General features: G+C 39.2%; 2 protein-coding genes across 3 annotated transcripts; one reads left to right on the plus strand and one right to left on the minus strand.

Annotated features, from left to right (window-relative positions):
* Positions 1 to 6: 6 nt before the first annotated feature.
* Positions 7 to 11189, plus strand: LOC126368408 (triokinase/FMN cyclase-like). 2 transcript variants are annotated; one of them, XM_050012383.1, is made up of 15 exons: positions 7 to 1135; positions 1312 to 1458; positions 2688 to 2751; positions 3210 to 3320; positions 3763 to 3851; positions 4406 to 4495; positions 5422 to 5539; positions 6122 to 6249; positions 6773 to 6890; positions 7210 to 7442; positions 7803 to 7965; positions 8339 to 8486; positions 8877 to 8976; positions 9819 to 9946; positions 11062 to 11189. In XM_050012383.1, the coding sequence occupies exons 2-15, from the start codon at positions 1321 to 1323 to the stop codon at positions 11174 to 11176; spliced, it is 1743 nt and encodes a 580-aa protein (XP_049868340.1). In that variant the 5' UTR covers positions 7 to 1135; positions 1312 to 1320; the 3' UTR covers positions 11177 to 11189. The 2 variants fall into 2 exon arrangements, 1 of the variants encoding a protein (XP_049868340.1); XR_007566583.1 differs by lacking the exons at positions 7 to 1135; positions 8877 to 8976 and having other exon boundaries at positions 1283 to 1458.
* Positions 11190 to 11941: 752 nt separating this feature from the next.
* On the minus strand, positions 11942 to 22949 carry LOC126368451 (STE20-related kinase adapter protein alpha). Its single transcript, XM_050012452.1, has 8 exons — positions 22611 to 22949; positions 17540 to 17772; positions 16453 to 16630; positions 15820 to 15939; positions 15498 to 15573; positions 14953 to 15088; positions 13878 to 13999; positions 11942 to 13234 (listed from the first exon to the last, which is right to left on the minus strand). The coding sequence occupies exons 1-8, from the start codon at positions 22773 to 22775 to the stop codon at positions 13158 to 13160; spliced, it is 1107 nt and encodes a 368-aa protein (XP_049868409.1). The 5' UTR covers positions 22776 to 22949; the 3' UTR covers positions 11942 to 13157.
* Positions 22950 to 23759: the final 810 nt, after the last annotated feature.

Raw genomic sequence — 23759 nt, forward strand, 5'->3', positions numbered from 1 at the left:
TATTATCCTACAAAAAGCAAAAGAGATTTACAATATAAGTACTTACTGTTCTAGAATCTAAAAAAAGCCAGAAGGTACATTAATGCAAGTGAATAAGAGTGATATCATAGAATACATAAAAGTACAAGTGACATTTTGTGTACGAAGAGTCTCCCAGGATATCTGGCTGCTGTTGTGAGAAGTTGCAGTACTTTCAGGCGGATGAGACGTTCGTTATGTAAAAAAATACTGAATCAAAGTGTAGCTATGTTACCTACTGAATAAAGAAATTCTCGAATTTGAATAGGTTACCTAAGTGAAGATATAGACGTATTTACTGCATTATATTCTTAAGAAATTGTTCGGTAAGTAGGTAGGTTGTATGTATTATGAGCTATAACTAATTTTAAAATTCTGGATATATACCTACGAGTCAGTATGTGTGCAAGAATAAACTTAAGTAGGTAGTTCTTTTACACATGAGAACGTAGCTCAGATAAAAATAAGGACTGAAACTGCTTGTAAGTACTGGTTGACTAAGTCGCAACTACATAGCTAATTAAACATACCTAGCTGGCTAGAAGTGTGTGTGTGTGCGTGTACTATACACCTCGGAGATATAGGTATGGCGTGCTGCCCATATGGGCATATGGGTATGGGTGTTAAGGACCCTGTATACAGGTCTGTTAGTGACATTAACGAAAACTTTGAGGGATGATTCTGATTGATTTTTTTCGAACATAGGGAGCCTCAGTATTCGTTACGATGTCACTAACAGCCTGTATGTTATGTTGATTAAGCAGTTACTTTCCATTGAATAGAGTAACTAAAATAGATAAACGAAATGTACAAGTTAACAAACCCCATATTATAAAATACTTGTAACTACCTACTTATATTAGTTTTTTGTCTCGTCATTTCCAAATAAACAACAATCGAACAAAAACATCTAAACTTGTCAAATTAAGAACACTATCCGCTTATCTGTAGGGTCGTAAACTTTAGCCCATAAAAGATAGTTGTTATCAGTATTATGTAAGATTATGGCTGACAATGCTCTGTTATTCCAACTTTGCCGGTTAAAGCGTAAGGGTGTTACGTGAACATAAGAAGTGATAAAGGATAAGAATTTTGAGGATTAAGTCAATATAAAAAGGTATTAAAAAGTGCATTGTTTTTCTAAATTTGTGTACTAAAAACGTAGTGTTTTATTTTGTAAATGAATAATGTTTTTTTTTCTGTCAAACCTGGCGATTTCTTTTTATTTCCGATTTTGAAAACCACGTATAGTTACAAAGAGTAGTAGTTACAGTTACAGAAACCACTTGTTAGTAATCAGAAATGGAAGGCAAGCCGATAACTAAGAAGATCATCAACTCCCCTGAGACGTGTGTCGCTGACAATCTGAGAGGAGTAGTGGCTACCTACCCCGCTTTGCAGCTGCACCCGAAGCACAGAGTCGTTACCGTTAGAAGAAAGGTATGTACGAATGCGGTACTTGATGAAGACAATAGCAACAAACTCGGTCTAAATGGACTACTTACTAAATATTGGATTGAAATTACAAAACAACAACATTATAACATAATAATAATTCTATTTTTAATTTTAATTTATCTTCATTGATTTATAAGATGTGTCGCTGTTATACGTATAGTTTCTTGTCATTATGACAAAAATCAACAAGTTCTTCTTCTATCGTGTGGGTTGTGAGGTGAATTACCAACCTCATCAACCCTGGTGTCAGGGTTACTATTGAGCCGCCAAAGGCCCCTGACATGACTCATATAACGACTGCGTACTTATATCAGTAAGTGGTAACCGGGACCAACGGCTTAACGTGCCTTCCGAAGCACGGATCGTCTTACTTTCTTTACAAACTTGGGACCACAAAGTAATTTTTGTGATATGTCCCCACCGGGAATCGAACCCAGAACCTCCGGATCGTGAGTCCAACGCTCAACCACTGGACCACGGAGGCCGTTGTCAGTTCAACAAGTTGAATGATTCTGATTCTCTACGACACACGGGTTACTGCACAAGGCTGGCAATGAGTGGGTGTACACCATACACCTTTGTCTTCCCCTTTAAGATACAGGCGTGATTATATGATATGTTATGTACCTAATATGGAGTTGCGAAGTTGCGGGTCGGTACAGGTGTTTCGACAGAAGTCAATCTATCTGCTCAAAGTTTTAATCCGTTGTGTCGATTTTGTGAAACTAAATATATTTTTTCGAAGGTTTTCAACAACAATATATTTGAATCTGTGACAATCTGGGGGGTTAAAATGGCCACATCGAAACAATTAATCTAATAAAGCAATATTGAAATTTGACATTTGCGCATATCAAAGTAAGAGTGCGCAATGCAAACAAATGTCAAATAGCAATATTGCTTTCTTAGATTAATTGTTTCGATGTATGTACGAATGCGGTACTTGATGAAGACAATAGCAACAAACTCGGTCTAAATGGACTACTTACTAAATATTGGATTGAAATTACAAAACATAAAAGTAAGAGTGCGCAATGCAAACAAATGTCAAATAGCAATATTGCTTTCTTAGATGAATTGATAATTGATGCGATGTGGCCATTTTAACCCCCCTGATTGCGTTTGATCTGTTGTTGTGTGTTTGGAATCTGACTGTGTGTAAATACATAAATGAATTATGAATTACTTAGATCAAACATCTCAATTTTCAGACTGATTCAGGAAGAGTAGCAGTCCTTGGCGGAGGCGGTTCAGGACACGAGCCTTTTGCAGGAGGTAAAACAATAACAAAGTTTTTTTTTTGACGTGACTTATTGTAGATTTGCCGCAGATGGCATTAACTACTTGGCCGAACAAATTGGGAGCGCTGAAGGCTCTCACCCGGTACAACGTTTAAGACAACAGGCCTGAGGGTGCCCAGTTGGGGCGAACCTCGGCTCGGGGCGTCGTCTGAGAACATTTATTTGAAAGAATTAATCGACCCTAGTGGGTCAATAGCGATAATAAGTCAGTCTAAATTACTAATAACAAACAAAATAAATAAAAAAATAAACAAAAAATACGTACTTATTTTAATTAACTTTTACATAGAGTTTTTTTAATGCAGTTTTTTTATTTCTTCTTTCCTTTCTTTCTCCGTTTTATTTTTGATGGCGGAAGCAAATTTAAGGAATTTAAACTACTTATTCATCGTTTTACGTAGATAACATCACCTCAATTTGGTTGTCTTTTAGGTTTAGTGGGGTCCGGCATGCTAGACGGTGCTGTCGCTGGCGGAGTCTTCGCCTCTCCACCCACCGGCCATGTATTGTACGGAATAGCTCAACTTTACAAGTATAACTCTGGTAAGGACTTTGATTATGATTTATCTATGTATTTAATAGAGACAACATGAGTTGAAAGAGTTTTTAGCGATCAACACAGCTGGAAAACTGATTGGTGTTAGTGATTAATCAGACAGTTGTTTGTTTGTCATCATCACTAATTTAAGAGCTTTTAAGTGCTTTCAGGCAATTGCTTCTGTAAATAAAATACCAGACTGTCAAATGTTCAGGTTAAGCCGGGATATGACGCAGATGATGATGAATCTGCTTTACACAAATGAAAACTGCTTATTTGAGCTTGCGTGCTCCATCTAAGACCACATCGCTGGTTAAGACCAGGCAAGATCGTGGTCAAAAGCACTCAAATCTTTTAATAGAAAAATTAAACTAATGAGTAACGTTGAAAAGGTTAAGTTAAGAAGAAAGTAAAGTATATTGTTAAAAAGATTCAAACTATTTTCAGGAGGAGTCATCGTGATAATTGGAAACTACACCGGCGACAGATTGAACTTCGGTAAAGCTATCGAGAAAGCGAAGATCTCGGGGATCAAGGTATTTTCTTTGAAACATCTTTGTAAAATGAATGTTTTTGGAACAGGTTTAGTACTTACGATATAGTCTGAATCGGGGTGCTGTCCGGGGTATGAAACAATTGATGAATTTGGAGCAAGCAAGTATATAAGGATCGAAGCAAATGGAATTCCGTAGCATATGCTTACCTCGGCGGGAAATAGATGTCAGTTTATGTACCTATGTATTAGTGTGTGTTACGAAGAAATGTCGACAATGAAGCAATTTTTTGTATGAAGACTAACTTCCGCATTTTTTTTTTTGGATTTTTTATACAAAAGTCACCTAATGCTACTAAAATTTCAACGACTGAGGATTTAATGTTGGGGTCCACTACCTTCCTTTTCTACACTTAGGTAAATTTATATGTTTTCGAACTTTATTTGCTCCTAATGTACACTTCACCATACTGTCTACTGACCTAAATGTACTTTTACATGATTACTTACCACTTTCTTTGAAAAGTATACGTTCTCAGAATTTCTATAGCCATTTCCAAAATTTTAGCAATCGGAATTATTTTTTCTCTTGCGCAGGTTGAAGGTCTCATAGTCGGTGAAGATGTGGCTTCTAGTAAAAACAAAACTGGCGGACGCAGTATGTGTGGAGAAGTGTTCTTCTACAAGGTTAGTGCAATTCTGAACCCTTCTTTTACCGACTTCCAGAGTTTGTTCAATTCTGAATCTAAGTTTTAAAGAAAGAAAGAACTTTTATAATTGAAGGACATCACAGATATGAATTGCTGATACACGATTTTTCTCAGACCTTACTCAGACCAGATTTGCAAAAAGGTCATTGTCCTTTTCTCCGCCCGTTGTTATTGAGCACCAGGGTTCGAACCCTTACTGGACTTGCACCAATGATTTATTGATTTAGGTATCTTAAGTGCAGTCTTCACTAACACAGTTGGCTCGACCATTATAGACGGCGTTACGGCTCACTACCTATCACGTTGGTTTAACAGAAAGCCAGGTGAGGTGTGGAAACTTAGTTGATAACATTGTTGGCTCGACCATTATAGACGGCGATACGGCACCACGTCGTCTGTCTAACAGAAAGCTTGGTGAGGTGTGAGTACCTACTAAGGGTGGTATTAATATACGAATCTCAGCTTCGAGACTGCCCTCAAGATCATGTCGATGTGACAGTTTTTATATAAAAACAGGGATTTGAGCATGATCTTGAGGGCAGTTTCAGCTAAGACTAGTTTACTAATACCACCCTTAGTTCATCTTGTGGAATTGTAGCGTTGACAGCGACTTTCCGAACGGCGACTCTCGCTACGGCGAGTCTCTTTACGGCGAGTGGCCTCATTTTCCCTCTACGTCGAGCGAGTTTTGATGTTATTGTACGTACAGTTATGGTAAAGACTGTTTTGTTGTTTTCTTATACTTTTCAGTTCGTTGACTGACTATCCTAATTGGGATATTATTGTGAGCTTATATTATGTTGTAGAGACAGACTTTAGTTAGTGCCTTTCAGTTGAGGTGAGTCATCTATTGCCTTTGAAACACTACCAGTATCATTGTATACAAAATATTTATCTTTCCAGTTATGCGGAGCTATGGCTGATAAAGGTTTCGATTTGAAAACCATGAAGGACATTGCTGCTGAAGCCAACAAGTACATGGCCACTCTTGGAGTCTGTTTGAGTGCTTGTTCTTTGCCAGGTTTGTATTATTTCAGTGGGTTTACGAATTAGGGTTGAACCACATCTGTCAGCACGCTATAGCATGCTTACGCGTATGCATCCTTACGCGCGTTATAGCACCCTTGCACGCTATTACATGCATAATATCATACTTGCGCACGCTATCATCTCGTCAATTACGTTGCGCGCGGTCGCTTTCTCTCGCTCTAGGTAATGACGGTTCTGAGTATCAGAAAAGGATAGAAGTATAGGAAAGTGTGATGAGATGCTGACAGATGTGGCCTTTGACCCTTATCTAGTATTTCACAAGATTCATAACATTTGTACCACCATACCCATCTTCGGACTTGTCGTAACTTGGTTATGTCTTTACGACCGATAGTTAAATAGTTATTCCGCAACAAATCTTGAGGCGATTTAGCAGTTCACCATTGTATTTATAGTCAGGACAAACATGCCCGTAAAAAATTACCCCAGGACAGAATTTGATAGAACTTTTCCAGAATCATAGGACAAGCAAGTCTCATCAGTGGAGGTTCTTGGACCAGTTTTGCCCATTGTCCTTTCCACCTAAATACAAAATATTATCGTAAACTTTTAGGTCAGCCCCCGTTATTTGAGATAGCTCGCGATGAAATGGAACTGGGTGCTGGAGTCCACGGCGAGGCTGGCATTGAGAAGCTTAAGATGGGAACGGCTAAGGAAGTAGTTCAGATGATACTGGATAAGGTACTGGAGGGAACAACACCTACGTAAATGTCAACTCATCACTTTGAAATCATCCATTAAAGGTGAACGCGCATCTAGACGTGTCGCAGTAGCCGAACGCGCCGAAGTCATCGCATTTTATATATCTTCGTCAGAAATCGTATGTAACGTCGCGCACCTATCCACGCCGCCCGCATTTTCCGCAAAATGCGATGACGTCTAGGTACGCGTTCATCTTATTCCGCCACAGTTACCAAGTCAATGCTGTGGGGATACACACAATAGTTATTTATCCTAAAAATTGACAAACCATCAGCGAAGACCTGCTTTAAGAATTTTTGTATAAATAGCGGCAACAACATGTTTTTTTTGGAATTTCTGACATGCTCTCTTTATATTATATTAAGTATATTAGAATCATCTTTCGCTAGATATAGTATTAATTGCAATGGAATTCAATTCAATCTTCGAGCCACTGCATCGTTGCAACGGTGAGCTGGTTCGTTTAAAATAGTGAATGAATATGACGTATTCTGTTTTCTAGGTAGTTGCTCACCTGAAATTGACAGCAGGCAACAGAGTGGCTGTGATGATCGATAACTTAGGAGGCACTTCCTTCCTCGAGATGAACATTATTGCTGCTGAGACTAAAGACTATCTAGGTAAGCTTCCCATAACTGTAACAATCAAAGTGATAAAAGCATTTTCAAAGTAACAAAATATGCAACTGTCAGAATCGTTTTGCTCTCTTAAAATAATGTGAAGTTATAGGGTAAAGCCTAGTATGCTCCATACCCCCTCCGGTTGATTGAGGGGAGTGCCCAGCAGTGGGACATATATAGGCTGTTTATGTTATATGTATAGGGTAAATAAGAACACTATCATACTCGAACATGAAACTCCTATGGCACAGAGAATAGAAGCTATATTCCGATAACTGTACAAAACTAGACACTTATAATTGCGACCACTTCATTACAGAATCTAAACAAATAACAGTGGAACGCATATTCTCGGGACACATGAAGACATCTCTAGAGATGCACGGCTTCCAAATATGTCTGCTTCATCTGAACAAGCAGCATGGGGACTTATGGCTGGAGTTGTTGGATGCCCCAACCAATGCTGTGGGCTGGTGTGGTGGCGCGCAGTCTGTGAAGACAGAGGGTGGTCACGGTGACGATGAAACGCTGCTTCAGACTCACAGTCGAAAGGTATGTTATTAAGTCTCTAGGGAGCAGCAGAATTTTACCTTTTTCTGCTTTACTAAGAAGTCACTAGTTTGAGCAACGCGAATTGCGGTTGTCAGTTAGTATACAGATCGATCGGAAGGGGTACGTGTTCTGAAGAAACTGCTTCATTAAGGTTTAATAGAGAAATAATAGCACCCGGGTCTGATTTAAATGGTGTCAGCTTAATGGTTAACACGTCCATTATTTTTTTCTTTGTGAGATTTGGGCAGAAACGTTTGCTTCTTAAAATTGTCTCAATCCGAATGAGAATCTTTTTGCTTCATAGTTCTAAACCGTCGTCCACAAAGTCAATCCTGTCATGTATACCTGTTTCTGTTATAGTTGACGACGGGCCCAACTCTGTCAGCCAAAGAACAAGAGATACTCCGCGGAAGTTTACAGGCGGCGGCTGATGAGCTGGTGAAGAATGAGGGCTTGTTGAACAGGCTGGACTCCGGCTGCGGGGACGGTGACTGTGGCAATACGCTGAAGAAGTTTGGATTAGGTAATTTTAAGAAGCAAAACTGCTGGGCTGGTGTTCCTTTCTCGAGTCGAAAGGTCAGACAGATACTTGCTTCTCTAAAAACCATACTGAATAAAGATAAAGAATTATAACAAGCAAATCAGAAATATGCACACATATATAGGCACCATTGCAAACACAACACGCGCGCGCGATTTGATTGTTGATACCAGGTCCTAAGGTGGAAAATTGTGATTCTGTCCAAACAGACACCTAGATGTTTATCATACCGCATTCCCCACCAACCTCTCCCACGATTTCAGTCTGAAAAAGCAACTAGTCCCATTTGGATTCCATAGATTCCAGTATAAAATAGACCTGAACAACAATGCTGCAACTGTAATTTGTCTTCCAGCCATCCAGTCGTACTTAAAGACAGCATCAGCGGAGTATCTCTCGAATGTTTTGTGGGACCTGTCTGAGATGGCTGAGACGGACATGGGAGGAACATCTGGGGGGATCTACAGCCTGGGGTTGTCAGCTGCCTCGCAGACCGTTGCCAAGTTAGTACCGACCGTTGTATATCTAATAACGCTAAGTTACCGATATGACTGAAAAGATTGTTTTACCTGACGGACATACAGTTGCTTTTGCATTTAAAACAATTTATAACTTTCCCAAAAGTAAAACTGAATGTAAATAAGATTTGATATTCTTTCGACACAGTGAAAAATAAAAAGACAGCGTAACAACGCTAAAATGAAATATGTCGATAAACGCACTTCCAGAAAGTCATTGCTGACATAAAACATACATGAACACCCTATATATCTCCCACTGCTGGGCACAGGCCTCCCCTCAATCAGCCGATGGGGAGAGGGAGGGTGTAGGGAGGAATGTTGACTTGTTTTACCACAACTGGACTGTTACCGGTATGTCTGTTTCGTTTCTAGTGGAAAGACCAACAACGTAGCGTTATGGCTAGAAGCATGGGAGAGCGCTATGCAAGCCATCACCAAGTATGGAGGCGCTGAGCCAGGGGACAGAACTATGGTACGTTTCTATATATCCTTGGTTTAAATTCTTTGGGGCAGAAGGCAAGAGGGAAACCACTGCCTAATTTTTTCCTAAAAAGTAGCATGGGAATGCTACACTGACAAGAGCGTGGCTCCTAAATTAGTGATGATAAATCGAAGGATCAGGCTAAAGAAGACCACACTTAGTCAATGTTGATGATAAGTTTCCAATAGTCTGCTCTTGATTGGAGTAAAAATACTGCGCGATCGTAGCATTGCGGAACCTTCCAGTATATCATGGGAAGCTAAAGAATGACAATATCATGATACTACATGTACTAGGGTGGTACTAAGTTAACGCTTCTCAAGAGGGTCTTAATGAACTTAAGGCTCCCGGACTCGGAGAAAAGTATAGAATAAAAAAACGTCTTTAACAAATGGGTGCATGAACAACTTCAAGAACCCTGGTGTCAGGGTTTTTAAGGAGTCGCCAAAGGCCCTGACATGACTCATGTAACGAATACATCATGAAGTAGTAACAGGGACCAACGGCTTAACATGTCTTTCTAAGCACGGATCATCTTACTTCCGGACAATCAGGTGATCAGCTTGCAATGCTCTAACTAGAGTTGACAAAATGTATTTTTGTATGTCATCAGAAATCAGAATCATTTGGTCAACGTAATTATTGTGGATAAACTTGTTGAAGGTCAATGTAACATTTTTTGAATCTACGTCATTTCGCAAGGTGTTACGGCTGAGAAGAAATGAAAAGAAACTGTAACAGCAACATCCTCCGGGATTCGAACCCGGGACCTCCCAACGCTCAACCACTTGACAGACGTTGTTTAAAACGTATGACAATTATCCTATTCACAGCTGGACACACTATACCCAGCAGCGCAGGTTTTCAAACAGAACCTGAGTGGCGACTTCAAGGTGTTGCTGAAGAAGACAGTTGAAGCGGCAGAGAAAGGGGCAAAGGCTACAGCCAATATGACTGCTAAGTAAGTCCAAATACACTCCTGTGGGAGGAGGCACCTAATCCGGAATTCCGTACATGTTCCTCTATCTACGGACGCTTGGGAGAACTGTACAGATCGACTAGGATCTTGTGGCGCTTGGACGACATTGACAGGAAGGTTGGTGCGTGTGAGCATGCGTGCGTGCGTGCGTGTGTGTGTGTGTGGGGCGGAGTCACTTCTCTTTTTCTCTTTACATGACTCAAGTGTAGTCAAACCACGACCTTTTCTTAGGTCATTATACATTGGTGTCCAGGGTAGACCAATGTACTACTCCTGCAAATCAATTAGAGTTAAATGCTGATATGCAACTTCATGAAGCGAGATTACACCTCGGAAACTCCATATAAAATGAAGTAAGCGTGAGCGAGATAGGCAGCCTGCGCGCGCTCTTTCTTCAATCTTAGCAGCTTACGGCCTTAAGCCAAGAGTTTCAAGACCCATAGGGGAAGGTAAAATGGTGCGAGGCGGAGAGCTATCGTTCTATACGTAGAATTAGTTTTTTTTTCTGTTTATTTATTTCTTGGAAAACCAAATGGAAAAGACAAATCAATTTAGATTTAAAAATACAAACAAATAGCCAATTACATGTTTTCACAAAAAAAAAACATGATAGGTGAAGTCCGCCGCTGGCTGCTGGCTTCTATGGCGAGATGTTAATTTAATTCACACGGTACCTATTCACGCTGTTAGTGATACCGTAGCGAATACTGAGGGGATGATTCAGGCCTATCAAGTGGAATTTTCCATCACAAAAGTATGGAATCCTATGTACCTTTGAGATTAATTAAAAAAATGAATTCTGAGACGGAAAATTCCACTTGACATCAACTCGGAATAATAATCTGAATCATCCGTCACTAACTCCCTGTCATAGAATAATGAAATACTACGTATAGAACGGCAACTCTCCAGTCCCCAACAGCGGCTGAGCTAGGTTTACCTCACCCCCCTCGGTCTTACTTTAGTCTTCAATGGTATGGGCGTCAAACGTCACACACAGATGCGTGTGTACGATAACGTCAATGTGTAGTGTCTGTGTAAATGGAAGTGTTTTGTATGAAGTGTCCGGGGTGTGACCCTGTATATAATATTTGCAGGGCCGGCAGAGCATCGTACGTGGCGAGTGGATACACGCAGGATGAAGATGCGGGTGCGCGCGCAGCCGTTATCTGGCTGCAAGCTATACTCAACTATATTCACAATAAATATTAGAACCATATTTGTATATTTTTCTTTTATTTGCTGCTTGTAGTTTGCAACAGGTGTAGCGAATAAGATTGTTAACTTTATAATTGCGAAGTTTATGAGGTTGGTAATCTACCTCACAGCCCACTCGATAGAAGAATTATGAAGAAAGGGTTAAGTTGGTTAAGTCACAGATTACTTGATAGTTGATAATAACTGTAACATGATATTTATTTTTATTCCAAACATAAACTTCCGAGGCGTTTCGATGATTTTCCAAATAAATATTTATTGGCTAACGCTTTATAGTCATAAATAGCAATATAGGGCAAATTCAAATATATCTTTATTCAGTAGGTAACATAGTTATACTTTGAATCCTAATATTTGACATAACGATTGTCTTATCTAATGGTGCTGATTCCTGTAGACACCATCTAATTTTATTTAAAGTTATACATGTCAAAAGGGACGGATTAATCCACAGGCATAAAATTTACGGAACCCACCTCAATTTTAGGCAGGAATTTTAAAAACCCTACCAAATTTATACATTGGCCAATAACCCAACAGAATTAAGTTGACAGCACGCGTCAAAAGGATTGCATACCAGCGAGATGCGTATTTTATTCGCCCGGGTTGGTTATTCATTTTAAAATTTACAGGTGTCAATTATCCGTCCTATTCCTTTTCGACGGATAAGAAAATGACAGGTATAACTTAAAATAAAATTAGGAGGTGTCTGCAGGAATCGGGGTCAATATGGCAGTCAAGAAAAATAAAAACAAAATATTAACAAGTAATTGTTTTAATAATCACAGTGGTGTCATCTGCACTAAAACAACTAGTTAACATACTATTCATAAGTTATTGTTACCCTATATGGACGCTAGATTGACTGTGTAACGCATACGAATGAATGAGTGAATTTCCAATCGGCATTCCCCAAAAACACGATAGATGGCGTTGTTAAGTTTTTCTTTCGTTTAAACTTCTACTTTCATGGATAACACACAATATGCATTTCTTATCTTTATTTTTGGGTATAAATGATAACTCTTTTTATCACCCCAAGGTACAATTACAATTTCCAACCATTGTTATTGTGATCAAAATAAAGACAAGCAATATAGGTAGCAACATTCTATACATAATGTGATCCAAGTATCAAAACAAGCAACAATTAGTTTTATATATGCTTCTGCCATTATATTAAATTTTTGAATAATTATATACCCCAGCAATGAGAAATGGTAATTGTCCCTGTCCATTTCAATAAGCTACTTGACAAACTAGTCAAATGAGATACTTTTTACGAAACGTCAAAACGATAAATTTCTATGTGGTATGACGTCATGAATAAAGCGGTCAAACGTCGTGCTCATTGTTATTTATAAAATATGAAAATGATTAAAAACAAAAAATGAGGTTGATTTTTGATCATCTTCAACTGGTTTCTATTTCTAGATTAGCATTTTATATTTTATCTTTGACCCAGTCCAAAAAAAATCCCAATTCAATTCCCGATTTTGGCTTTCGGTCAAAAATAAATTATGAAATATTAATTACTAAATTACCACAAGTAACTAATAATTTTTTTTATTCAATTTATTAACTAATTTTAATTAAAGAATAGCGCAACAATAAATCGATATTTTATCTCGTTTTTCTATGACGTCAAGGTGTACGTTTTCATGTAAATTATTTCTTGAATGGACGTTAATAAAAAGTAACTTATTTGACTAAATAGAAACTACTCAATTCTACCAACATCACGAATAACTCAGTAAAAACAGGAGAAAATAGCGGCGCTTCTTGTTTCTCGCTCACGCATTTGCCGTCTGAGCGAGACACAAATAGATCATTCGCGCCATTTTCAATTTATTTCTTTAATTGAACTAGTAAAAAAGTCTCTGTACATATAAAATGTACTAACTTCCCGTTTACGTCACCAAGTCACTCAGGCTTAATATTATTGTTAGTTATTGTACGAACATTGGTCTACGGACTAGAAGTCCCACTCTGTAGTCTTCTCTATATCCATCTCTGACATCTTCTCTTGCAGTAGGAGTGCTGACATGTCATCTGTAACGGAAAAAGAAGTGTATTTTTTAATAAGAATTTCAAAGTAAAGTTTTTTTCCTTAAAATCTTTTTATAATTATTTTGATATTTTGAATTTGGAATTCGCACAGTCACAAATTATAACAAGACATAACCATGTAGTAACTAATATACTATGTAAAAAAATAGCGGGCAATTGCCGACTGCCTCGGCCGAGGGCTGGTGTTCTTCTTCTATCGTGTGAGTTTAAGGATTTATTTAAGGACTTTTAACAGTTTGTTATGCCAGCCCCATCGATCAAGATTGACTAAAAATTATAAAAAATCATATTTAGTTCATGCCCCCACCCATGATTTCTGCTTTCATTCAATATTTGCTCGTAGGCTCTGATAAAAATGCCTCCAAGATACCTATATCACTACTCTGACTCCTACTTTTAGTTGTTTAAATAAACATCGCCTTTTTGAGCCATTCCGGGTACATTCATATAAGGTATGGTACGTATCTTCTAACCTCCCACAGGGGGGTTTAAACGGCCACATTTAGATGAATTGCTTCGATATGGCCATTTAAACCCCAGGTCTACCCAAGAATGAGATTTTTGTATAGTGTCCGGGGTGTGCCGGCGAAGGCTAACAAACGCCGAAAATGAAATGCTAACTCACTGAGGTCAGGTTTGATGGGCTTGACTCGCCCGATGAGGCTGGGCAGGAAGTCAGTCTTGCGGATCTGTTTGAAGAACGGGTGCCCGAGTAGTTGCGACGCTGTCGGCCGCTTCTCTGGTTCTCTGCAAACATAATATTGTCACCTTATAGCATAACATACATACATACACAGCCTATATACGTCCCACTGCTGGGAACAGGCCTCCCCTCAATCAACCGGAGGGGGTATGGAGCATACTCCACGACGCTGCTCCACTGCGGGTTGGTGGAGGCAACCTTATAGCATAGAATATGGAATAATACTGCGTATAGAACGGTAACTCTCCGCTCTCCACCAGAGCTAGGTTTACCTCACCCCCCTCGACCGCAATTTACTTCGTATGGCGTCAGTCGTCACACACATAGATGCGCGTGTACGATAATGTCAATGTGTAGTGTCTGTGTAAAACAAGGTTGTTTGTATGAAGTGTCCGGGGTGTGCTTATAGTGAAAACCACGCAAGTATCTTTTTGAATAATCACATTCTGATATGGTTTACTTCAACAAAACCTCGATATTTTCCAATTAATTTCTTAAGAAGAGAATAGTTAGCAAGAGATTGCGTAATAGCGTGTAGTTGCGTAAGAGATTGGCCGGAGTTAGCGCAAAATTGTTAAGAGCGGAATAATCGAAGGGAGGCCTTTGCCCACAGCAGTCAGTGAGATTAAAATAGGCTTGCTAAAATTTTGGCGGTAAGGGTGTTGCTGCCGTCAAAGGTTGTTTTTATGGTACCGAGGATCGATGACCCAACGTTGTTAATGTTGTATAATATATTGGCAACACCATGAATAAATTTTTTATTCTGGTAATTTAAAACTTCTCTCGCTCTGTAACAAAGCTTCACGCATTTGACTATAAATCCTAAACAAGTTAGCGTTAATTGTTAAATTACTAGATTAGATAAGCCCTCTAAAATATATATGCGTCTCACTATGCAAACTTCGTTAGCGCGTTTCAGGGCGCCGATGAGCGCCATCTGTGAAATATGGGCGGAACTAGTTGGTCCACTACAAGGTGATGAGAATGTATGTGTTACCTTTGTAAGGCGAGCTCGCTGAGGTGGTGGAATGTGTCGCTGAACTTGCGCGCGGCGTAGCGCTGCCGCAGGCGCGACACGGCGTCCGCCTCCGCGTCTGCGCTGTCGCCCACGCCGCTGTCCGTGTTGTACATGCCTGGACGTCACAATATCACTACATAGTATAAAACAAAGTCGTTTTTTCTGTCCCTATATCCCTTTGTACGGTTAAATCTTTAAAACTACGCAACGGATTTTGTAGATAGAGTGATTCAAGAGGAAGGTTTATATGTATAATACCATCCATTAAATAGTGGAGAAATACTGTTATTTTTGAGGTTTTTAATGTAATGTCGTAAATAATTTCATTTTTTCCTCAGCATTGCACCCGAGCGAAGCCGGGGCGGGTCGCTAGTACTACATATATTCATGTACTATTATACTCTCTCTATTTCTCTTCTGTTTTGTATTTACAGTGTGTGCAATAAAGTATTTGTCACATACTTTACTCGTATGATAATGGAGTTCTAATTTTAATTTTCAGTTCTTATTTAAACAGTGCTTACTCTTCATCTCGCTGTCCTCGAGACAAGGCTCGGGGAACGTGGAGCAGTCGAGCAGCTGCGGCCTGCTCCCGCGCACCTTCAAACGTAAGAAAACAACAATCATCATTTATTTTCAATGTAGGATTATTAGAGAAAACAGATTACAGGCGAATGCTCGCTGCTGAAGGAGTACAGTCACGAGCATTAATATGTATACACTTTGGTACCATGTCACATTAACTTTTTTGCCAAATTGAACTGTAAGCCTCACTAAATGTCAAATATGTTAGTGCGACAGAATCCTAAAGTGGGTACATTATATTGCTCGAGACTGTACCCTTACCTTCTCAGTGAACATGAGAGTGGTGGGGACGTCTGCGAACGGAACTGCGCCGTTAGCTAGCTCGCAGCAGAGCACGCCGAGCGAGTAGATGTCTGACCGCTCGTCGTAGCCCTTCAGGTTCTGCAACAATAGATAAGTATTGATTCAGTGTGGCACGTTACGCCATTGGTCCCAGTTACTACTTACTGATGTAAGTCGTGTCAGGGGCCTATGGCGACTCAAATAACCCTGACACCAGGGTTGATAGGGTTTGTAATTCTCCTCACAACCCACATGATAGAAGAAATTTGGTATTACATTTGTGTTTAATTGTTTTTATAATTCTTCTATCAGTGGTCAGGTTTATTATTGAGCAGTCAAAGGCCTCTGACATGGTTCATGTAACAACTACTTAGTAACCAGGACTAACGACTTAATGTGCCTTACTTCCGGAGAATCGGGTGATCAAACTTTGTCCCAACCAAACTAGGGATCATAAGCACATTTTTTGTGACATGTCCCCACCGGGATTCGAATTTGTGTACTAATGTTCTGAGCATCAAAATTTATAATTAAGAAACATTATGTTGTATTTTGTTCTAAAATACGCAACCTAATGGCATTAATCATTAGATCAATGAGTGTTACAATTACCTGTTCAAGAAGCTCAGGGCTGAGCCACATTAAATTAGCGTTATCATGGTCCGGCGGCGGCAGCTGGTGCAGCTGCTTGTGTCTGCGCCCGCGCACCACCAGGCTGCCCGCGCTGCGCAGCCCTGACACGCGCACAGACCCGCTCGTGGAGAGGAGCACGTGGCTCGCTCGCACGCTTCTGTGGAGTTGACGATGACAGTTGTTGACGTAGAAAAGCATATCTGCATATCGCGAGCGACACGTTAAATGAGCTAATAGAATACATTTATTACGAAACCTAGGAGCTCGGTGGCGCAGCGTTAAACGCGCTCGGTCTGCGATTGCTAAAGTTAAGCAACTTTCGCAAAGGCCGGTCATAGGATGGGTGACCACAAGTTAAAAGTTTTCATCTCGAGCTCCTCCGTGCTTCAGAAGGCACGTTAAGTCGTTGGTCCCGGCTGCATTAGCAGTCGTTAATAACCATCAATCCGCACTGGGCCCGCGTGATGGTTTAAGGCCTGATCACCCTATCCATCCATAGGGAAGGCCCATGCCCCAGCAGTGGGGACGTTAATGGGCTGATGATGATGATTACGAAACAATTGCGCGCGATATAACGCCAGCTTCGTCGATCAATGTCAATAAACTCAGTACCTTTATAGGAGCCCACATTCTCTTGTTGGATACGCCTTGGGTGCTGGCAGGGGATGAAACTCAAAACTTGATAATGTTGTTAATGTTATCTTGTTGTGTGACACCATACGATTAAAAACTAAACCATGTTCGAGGGGGGTGAGGTAAATCTAGCTCAGCCTCTGGTGGGGAGCAGAGTTGTCATTCTATACGTAGTATCGAAACTCTTTATCCCTCAGCCAAATTACTGAAATTGTATTACAATATTTTTTTTTTCCGTATGTCTAGGGAATTGTGCCGAATTTTTTTCTTGCAGCTTGTTTTCCTCGGCTAAGAAGCTGCAGAAGGTATAGGTGGATGAGACATTATGTAAAAGTTTACAATTCAAAGTGTAACTATGTTACCTACAAATTAAAGATATTTTCGAGTTTGAGGTTCAGTAAAATCCTGTCTTTGACTTAAACAAGTAACTCACCTGTGAATATAAAGTTGTTTATGCAAGTACTGCAGAGCATACAGCACATCCCTCAATATTATGGCACAGGGTAGCTCCGGCAGACCCTCGGGGAAGTACCGGTCTAGAACATCACGGCAGGAGCCCAGGTTCATCAATGGAGACACCACATACAGCTCCCGGCCATGGACAAATGAAGTCAAGTATGGGAGAATGTTGGAGTGCTGCAACTCTTTGCGGGTAAGGATATCTTGCTGTAAAAAAGATGTTTTGTATATGTCATATATTGGACTTTGGAGGGTGGTTGTAAAAAAGGCAGTTACTGAGCTGTCTCGAAGCTGTGCACATCTTCCGGACGTTTTCGGGTTCGTTTGTGAGTATATAACAGTGGCGACGAGGATAATACGGTATAAGTGCGTGTTGTGTGCCTATCAGGGTGAACAGATAAAAAAAAAATCGTGAAAACACTTTACGAAAATGAGTATAAAATTCAGTGAATTTGACGTGACACGTGGTTGCTGGAAAAATTACATAGAAAGGTTTAAATACTGTCTGCAGGCAAGTAATATTAAAGAAGATGAATTAAAGAAGGCGAATTTACTAGCCGCGTGTGGGCCGGAATTATATGATTTGATCGTATCGCTCATTTCGCCATCACAAGTAAGTGAGGTTACCTTCTCTGTTATGATTGAAAAATTAAACGGCCATTTTGATCCAACTCCGAACGAAATCGTGCAATCATATAAATTTCATATGAGAAGTCAACAAGACGGGGAAAAGATACGCGATTATATTGCCCAATTGCGGAAATTAAGTATTGGGTGCAACTTTAGCGATTTAAAACGGACTTTGCGCGACCGGCTAGTTTGCGGTATTTACGACAAGGAAGTACAAAAGAAGTTATTGCAAACAACAGATCTAACATTTGATGAAGCATGTAAAATAGCTCTTTCCTATGAATCAGCGAAATTTGATGCAGACAATGTTATAATAGTGCCGTCTATATCAGGAAAAAATAGTAGTGATGTGGAAGAACCTATGGAAATAAACAAAATTTCTAGTAAATTTCCTCCTAAATCAGAGGAAAAACCCAATTGTTTTCGATGTGGTCGAAAACATGGGGGCACTTGTAGGTTTAGATGGGCTAAATGTAATTTTTGTGGGAAAGTGGGCCATATCGAGTCGGTTTGTAAGACAAAGACAAATCAAAACAAAACTGATTCCAATTGTAATGGTCTGTATGAAGAGAGCATTAATAATATAAAGGAAACAAAAAGGTCCGCCTATTTGATGGACATTAAGTTGAATGGTTGTCAAATAGAGATGGAAGTCGACTCGGGCTGTGCTTTTACCCTAATTAGCGAAGAGACAGCAAAACTCATTTGGAAAGGAGAAATACCTAAGTTAGAAAAGTTAAACATGAAACTGAAGACATGGACGAATAGTAGGTTGCATTTATTAGGTAAAGCAACAGTGCAAGTAGAAGGTAAAAGCATTAAGAAGGAATTATCAATAGTGATAGCAACAGGTAATGGACCAAGCTTAATAGGGAGAAATTGGTTTGATGACTTGAATATACACTTACAGATGGGGGTGTATAATATAGAGATTGATAGTGACGCTGTTATGACAGTGGTAAATCGATATGCAGACGTATTCCAAGAAGGGCTTGGAAAATATACTGGACCGGTAGTACGGATTACACCAAATGAAGGGGTAGTACCGAAGTTCCTTAAAAGTAGACCGGTACCGTTCGCCATTAAAGAACGTGTTGTTCAAGAAATAGACAGATTAGTAGCAGAGGGTGTGTTGGAATCAATTCCACATTCAGAGTGGGCAACACCCATAGTGCCAGTTCTTAAAAAAAATGGTACAGTAAGATTGTGTGGGGACTACAGGTCTACAGTGAATAAATATATAGATACAGATACATATCCACTGCCTACACTTAATGAAGCTTTTTGTGAATTACGAGGAAGTAAAATTTTCACAAAAATTGATTTAGAACGTGCATATACACAAGTGACGGTTGATGAAGCTACTTCAAAACTTCTTACTATCAACACCCCAAAAGGGTTGTATAGAATGAAAAGGTTACCCTTTGGGATTAAGGCCTGTCCCGGGATTTTTCAACGACTGATGTCTACTCTATTGGCTGGTATTCCAGGGATAGCAGTACTACTGGATGATATTGTGGTAACTGGAGGGAATATGCAACAACACAATGAGAGACTCGAGTTAGTTCTTCAGAAATTACAAGAAGCGGGGTTGAAGGTTAACAAAAACAAATGTAAATTAGCGGCCAATAGTGTTGAATTTTTGGGTTACGTTATTGATAAATCGGGTATTCACCCAAATGAAGACAAAATTAAGGCTATTGAAAAAACTCAAGCTCCAACTAATGTTAAAGAGTTACAGGCTTTCTTAGGCTTGTTAAATTTTTATGATCGGTTTATGCCACATAAAGCGACAGTAGCAGAACCTTTATACCGATTATTAGATAAAGAAAGGAAGTGGCAATGGAATAAAGAGCAACAGATAGCTTTTGAAAAGCTCAAAAAAAACTTGTCGAGTAAAGACACATTAGTACACTATGATGAAAAACGGAAATTGATACTATCTTGCGATGCCTCAAACTATGGGCTGGGAGCTGTTTTAGAACATGAAATGGACGATGGCACAGTCAGACCAATAATGTTCGCGTCAAGAACGATGAATACACATGAGCGCAACTATGCTCAAATTGACAAAGAAGCAGCAGCTATCATTTTTGGACTAAAAAAGTATCACCAATTCATTAGTGGTAGAAAAATAATTATTAGGACAGATCACAAACCGCTATTAGGAATCTTTGACCCAAAAAGAACAATACCGAACATAATATCTCCAAGGATGTTACGATGGGCATTATGGTTGAACTCATATGACTACCAGTTGGAATATGTAAAAGGGAAAAACTTGGGCAACGCCGATGCGCTAAGTAGATGGCCGTCTAAACTAGAAAGTGAAAAGGAAGAATATTCGGGTGTTCTACTGATAGAAGAGACACCAGTGGAATTGAATTTGTCAGCTAAAGATGTGGCAGAGTGGACTAAGAAAGATAACACATTAAGTAAAATTTTGTATTGGCTACGTCATGGATGGCCCGCAAAGGTATCAGAAGAATATGGATTATTTTGGAAAAAACGTGAGGAAATGTCAGTCTATAAGGATTGTGTTTTATGGGGAAGTAGGGTTGTTATTCCAGGAAGAATGAGATCGCAGATTCTAGACCAATTACACGACAATCACGATGGTATCGTGATTACAAAGGCTCTAGCCCGGAGCTACTTTTGGTGGCCAGCTATTGACCGACAAATCGAAGAGATGATCAGAGAATGCCCTATATGTGCCGAATACAGGAACATGCCACCAAAAGTAACACATCAGTGGATAAGACCAGAGAAGGCGTGGTCTAGGCTACATATAGATTATGCTGGACCCTTTCAAGGCAAAGTATTTTTGATTGTGATAGACGCCTTTTCTAAATGGCCAGAAGTAAAGATAGTGTCAAGTATGAATAGTATTACATTAATTAAAGTACTGAGGGAAATATTTGTACAGCAAGGCATACCGGATACAATAGTAAGTGATAATGGAAGAAGCTTTACATCCCAGGAATTCAAAAATTTTCTGGCGGCGAATAACGTGAAACACGTATCAGTGGCACCGTATCACCCGGCATCGAATGGGCAAGCGGAAAGAACAGTACAGACAATCAAAACCAAATTAAAAAAGTTTTCATCAGAACCATGGGACATTAAATTATCGAAAATGTTATATGGCTTACGTACTACTCCTAACAGCGTCACGGGCACTTCACCGGCCGAGTTGTTAAACAAGAGGAAATTTAAAACAAAATGGGATAATTTGAACCCCTTGTCGATGAAAAATAATGAACAGGTCAAAGCTATTGAGAATAATGAGAAGATACAACCTAGAACATTAAGAATTGGACAACAGGTTTATGTGAGGAATTATTGTGGGAATACTCGCTGGCTTAAAGGTACTGTTGAAAAAATAATTGGAGCTTGTAGATATTTGGTCAGGTGGAATGGTAGACTACTAATGAGACATATTAATCAGATTCAAAGGGGAACAAATACCACAAAAGATCAGAAGTCTGAGAGAAGGGTGGAAGCAGGAACAACCAGTGATGCCGTTCCCGGGCGAGCGGGGATAATCCTACCTCATCCTAGTCAATGGGCGGAGATGATTGGGGTTTCGGGACCGCAGGACATAGTTTTAAATGAAGAACTTGTCACATCTAATAGAAATAAGAGAATTCGGTCACCCTCTACATCTTCACCACCATCGAAGAGAATATCTCTGGAAGACAGTGATGATAATGATGAACCTCAAGACATGGAGGAAGGAAGTGATCAGCAACCCTGACTTCTTCTCATGAACTTATAATTCTAAAGCATGTTAGGTATAGTTAGGATAGTGATAGTGAATAGGATAATATATTTAGTGATAGAAAACTAGAGTAACAGTGTTATGTGTACTAAGTGAACAGTGAGTGTGTGAACTCTCCTGAAGGGGAAGGCATGTCATATATTGGACTTTGGAGGGTGGTTGTAAAAAAGGCAGTTACTGAGCTGTCTCGAAGCTGTGCACATCTTCCGGACGTTTTCGGGTTCGTTTGTGAGTATATAACAGTATAATTATTTATGATAATATTATAATAATATTCATACTGTGGTAAAAGAAGGGTAACTTTAACGTAAGAACTCAAGCTTTAGAAGAAAATAATAAACATTCCAACATAACATAACATAACATAACAAATACTTTATTGCACAAACAGGAAAAAACAAAATACAAAACAAAAGAGAAATAGAATCCAAGTGTTTAATTAAGCTAGAAATAATAAAAAATGTTATGACTGTATCAATTTAGTGGACATTTAGAAAAATAAATGACTGATATACTATACAAATCATAGCAGATGTCCAGAAGCACCGGTGCGAAGATAAATTACGAAGACTAATATATATAAAGATATGAATATGGAGTTTTCTAAATGTCCTTATGTAAACAAGTCCTTTACCTGTATGAGACTAGCGTTCTCCTTCGTTTTATCAACGAAATACCTCTTGATAGCCACATTTGTGTTATCGGGTCTGTATAGGGCCGAATAAACAACGGCTACACCACCACAGCACTCAGTTATTATAGAGGTCAATTGGTAATCACTAATATCTGGGCTAAACATCACGGCAAATAAAATTCAATAAATATCTATTGAAAAACAAAAATCAGCGCACAATGACTCACTGTCAGCTAAAAGAACATTATGCTAATATATTTATAACTCTAAAATATGTTGATGCACAATAGAAAGAATAATATTCAATAAATAATCAACAAAATATATTGGATGTTTTCATTTTTTTTTTTTTTGTTTTGGTTTTCCCCGAAGGGTAAGGCAAAGGGAACTATGCCCATACAGCCATGTCTTACGTATTTTTTTTTTCTTGATGATTAATGAAATAATGAAAGGTGATGAATGATGATGATGAAACCTAAGCCCCCACCCTCGGAGTAGACTCCTACTCCGAACCCCAAACGAATTAACTCAAAAGTCCGCATAAACTTTTGAGTTATGAAGCGGCTTCCCGGCACGAAGCGAAAATAGGCAGATACACTTTGTTTATTGAATACTCCAATATAATAACACTCGCGAATGTCTTCCGACTAACTTAATGCGATCATTAACCACAAAACACCACTTCGTATTAATTATTTAGATTACTCAATAAAGAAAGCAACTGTCCCGTTCCCGTCTCCCGCCGAAAAGCCCCTGGATGTTTTCATTGTTTGACTTGCCAGCGAAGTGACAGTTGTGTTTTGGTGTTTGGTCTGGAAGCTTCATGCTAAAAGTTACACCTACGCTCATCGTTGGATTAGAAATTTACTTATATTTATTTGCCGGCGTAAGTGTGTGTAACATAAAATTATAAACTGACTCAAGAGTTCTGCTGCATCAGCTGCGTGAAACGAAATTTACACATTTTTATTTGACATTTAATAAATCGGTGTTGCCAAAAATAATTTATTTTGAGTACTTTCAGTGTCGTAGGCTCAAAAATGGCGCAAAATTCAATTTGACATAACTATTTTTTATATAACTTAAAATTTATTAATTTAGCTTTCCGCAATATACGTATTGTTCTTCCTTTCATATTATTTTAACGTC

This window comes from Pectinophora gossypiella, chromosome 7 (assembly GCF_024362695.1).
Source record: "Pectinophora gossypiella chromosome 7, ilPecGoss1.1, whole genome shotgun sequence".
Taxonomy (NCBI): Eukaryota; Metazoa; Arthropoda; class Insecta; order Lepidoptera; family Gelechiidae; genus Pectinophora; species Pectinophora gossypiella.

Excerpts from the sequence above, each read along its gene's own strand:
- LOC126368408 (XM_050012383.1), top strand. The coding sequence starts at position 1,321 with ATGGAAGGCAAGCCGATAACTAAGAAGATCATCAACTCCCCTGAGACG. Across the intron at positions 2,752-3,209 it reads ACACGAGCCTTTTGCAGGAG|GTTTAGTGGGGTCCGGCATG; the intron begins GTAAAACAATAA and ends GTTGTCTTTTAG. Across the intron at positions 3,321-3,762 it reads ACTTTACAAGTATAACTCTG|GAGGAGTCATCGTGATAATT; the intron begins GTAAGGACTTTG and ends AACTATTTTCAG.
- LOC126368451 (XM_050012452.1), bottom strand. The coding sequence starts at position 22,775 with ATGTTTAGCCCAGATATTAGTGATTACCAATTGACCTCTATAATAACT. Across the intron at positions 16,631-17,539 it reads AAACAACTTTATATTCACAG|AAGCGTGCGAGCGAGCCACG; the intron begins GTGAGTTACTTG and ends TCAACTCCACAG. Across the intron at positions 13,235-13,877 it reads GCCCATCAAACCTGACCTCA|ATGACATGTCAGCACTCCTA; the intron begins GTGAGTTAGCAT and ends TTTCCGTTACAG.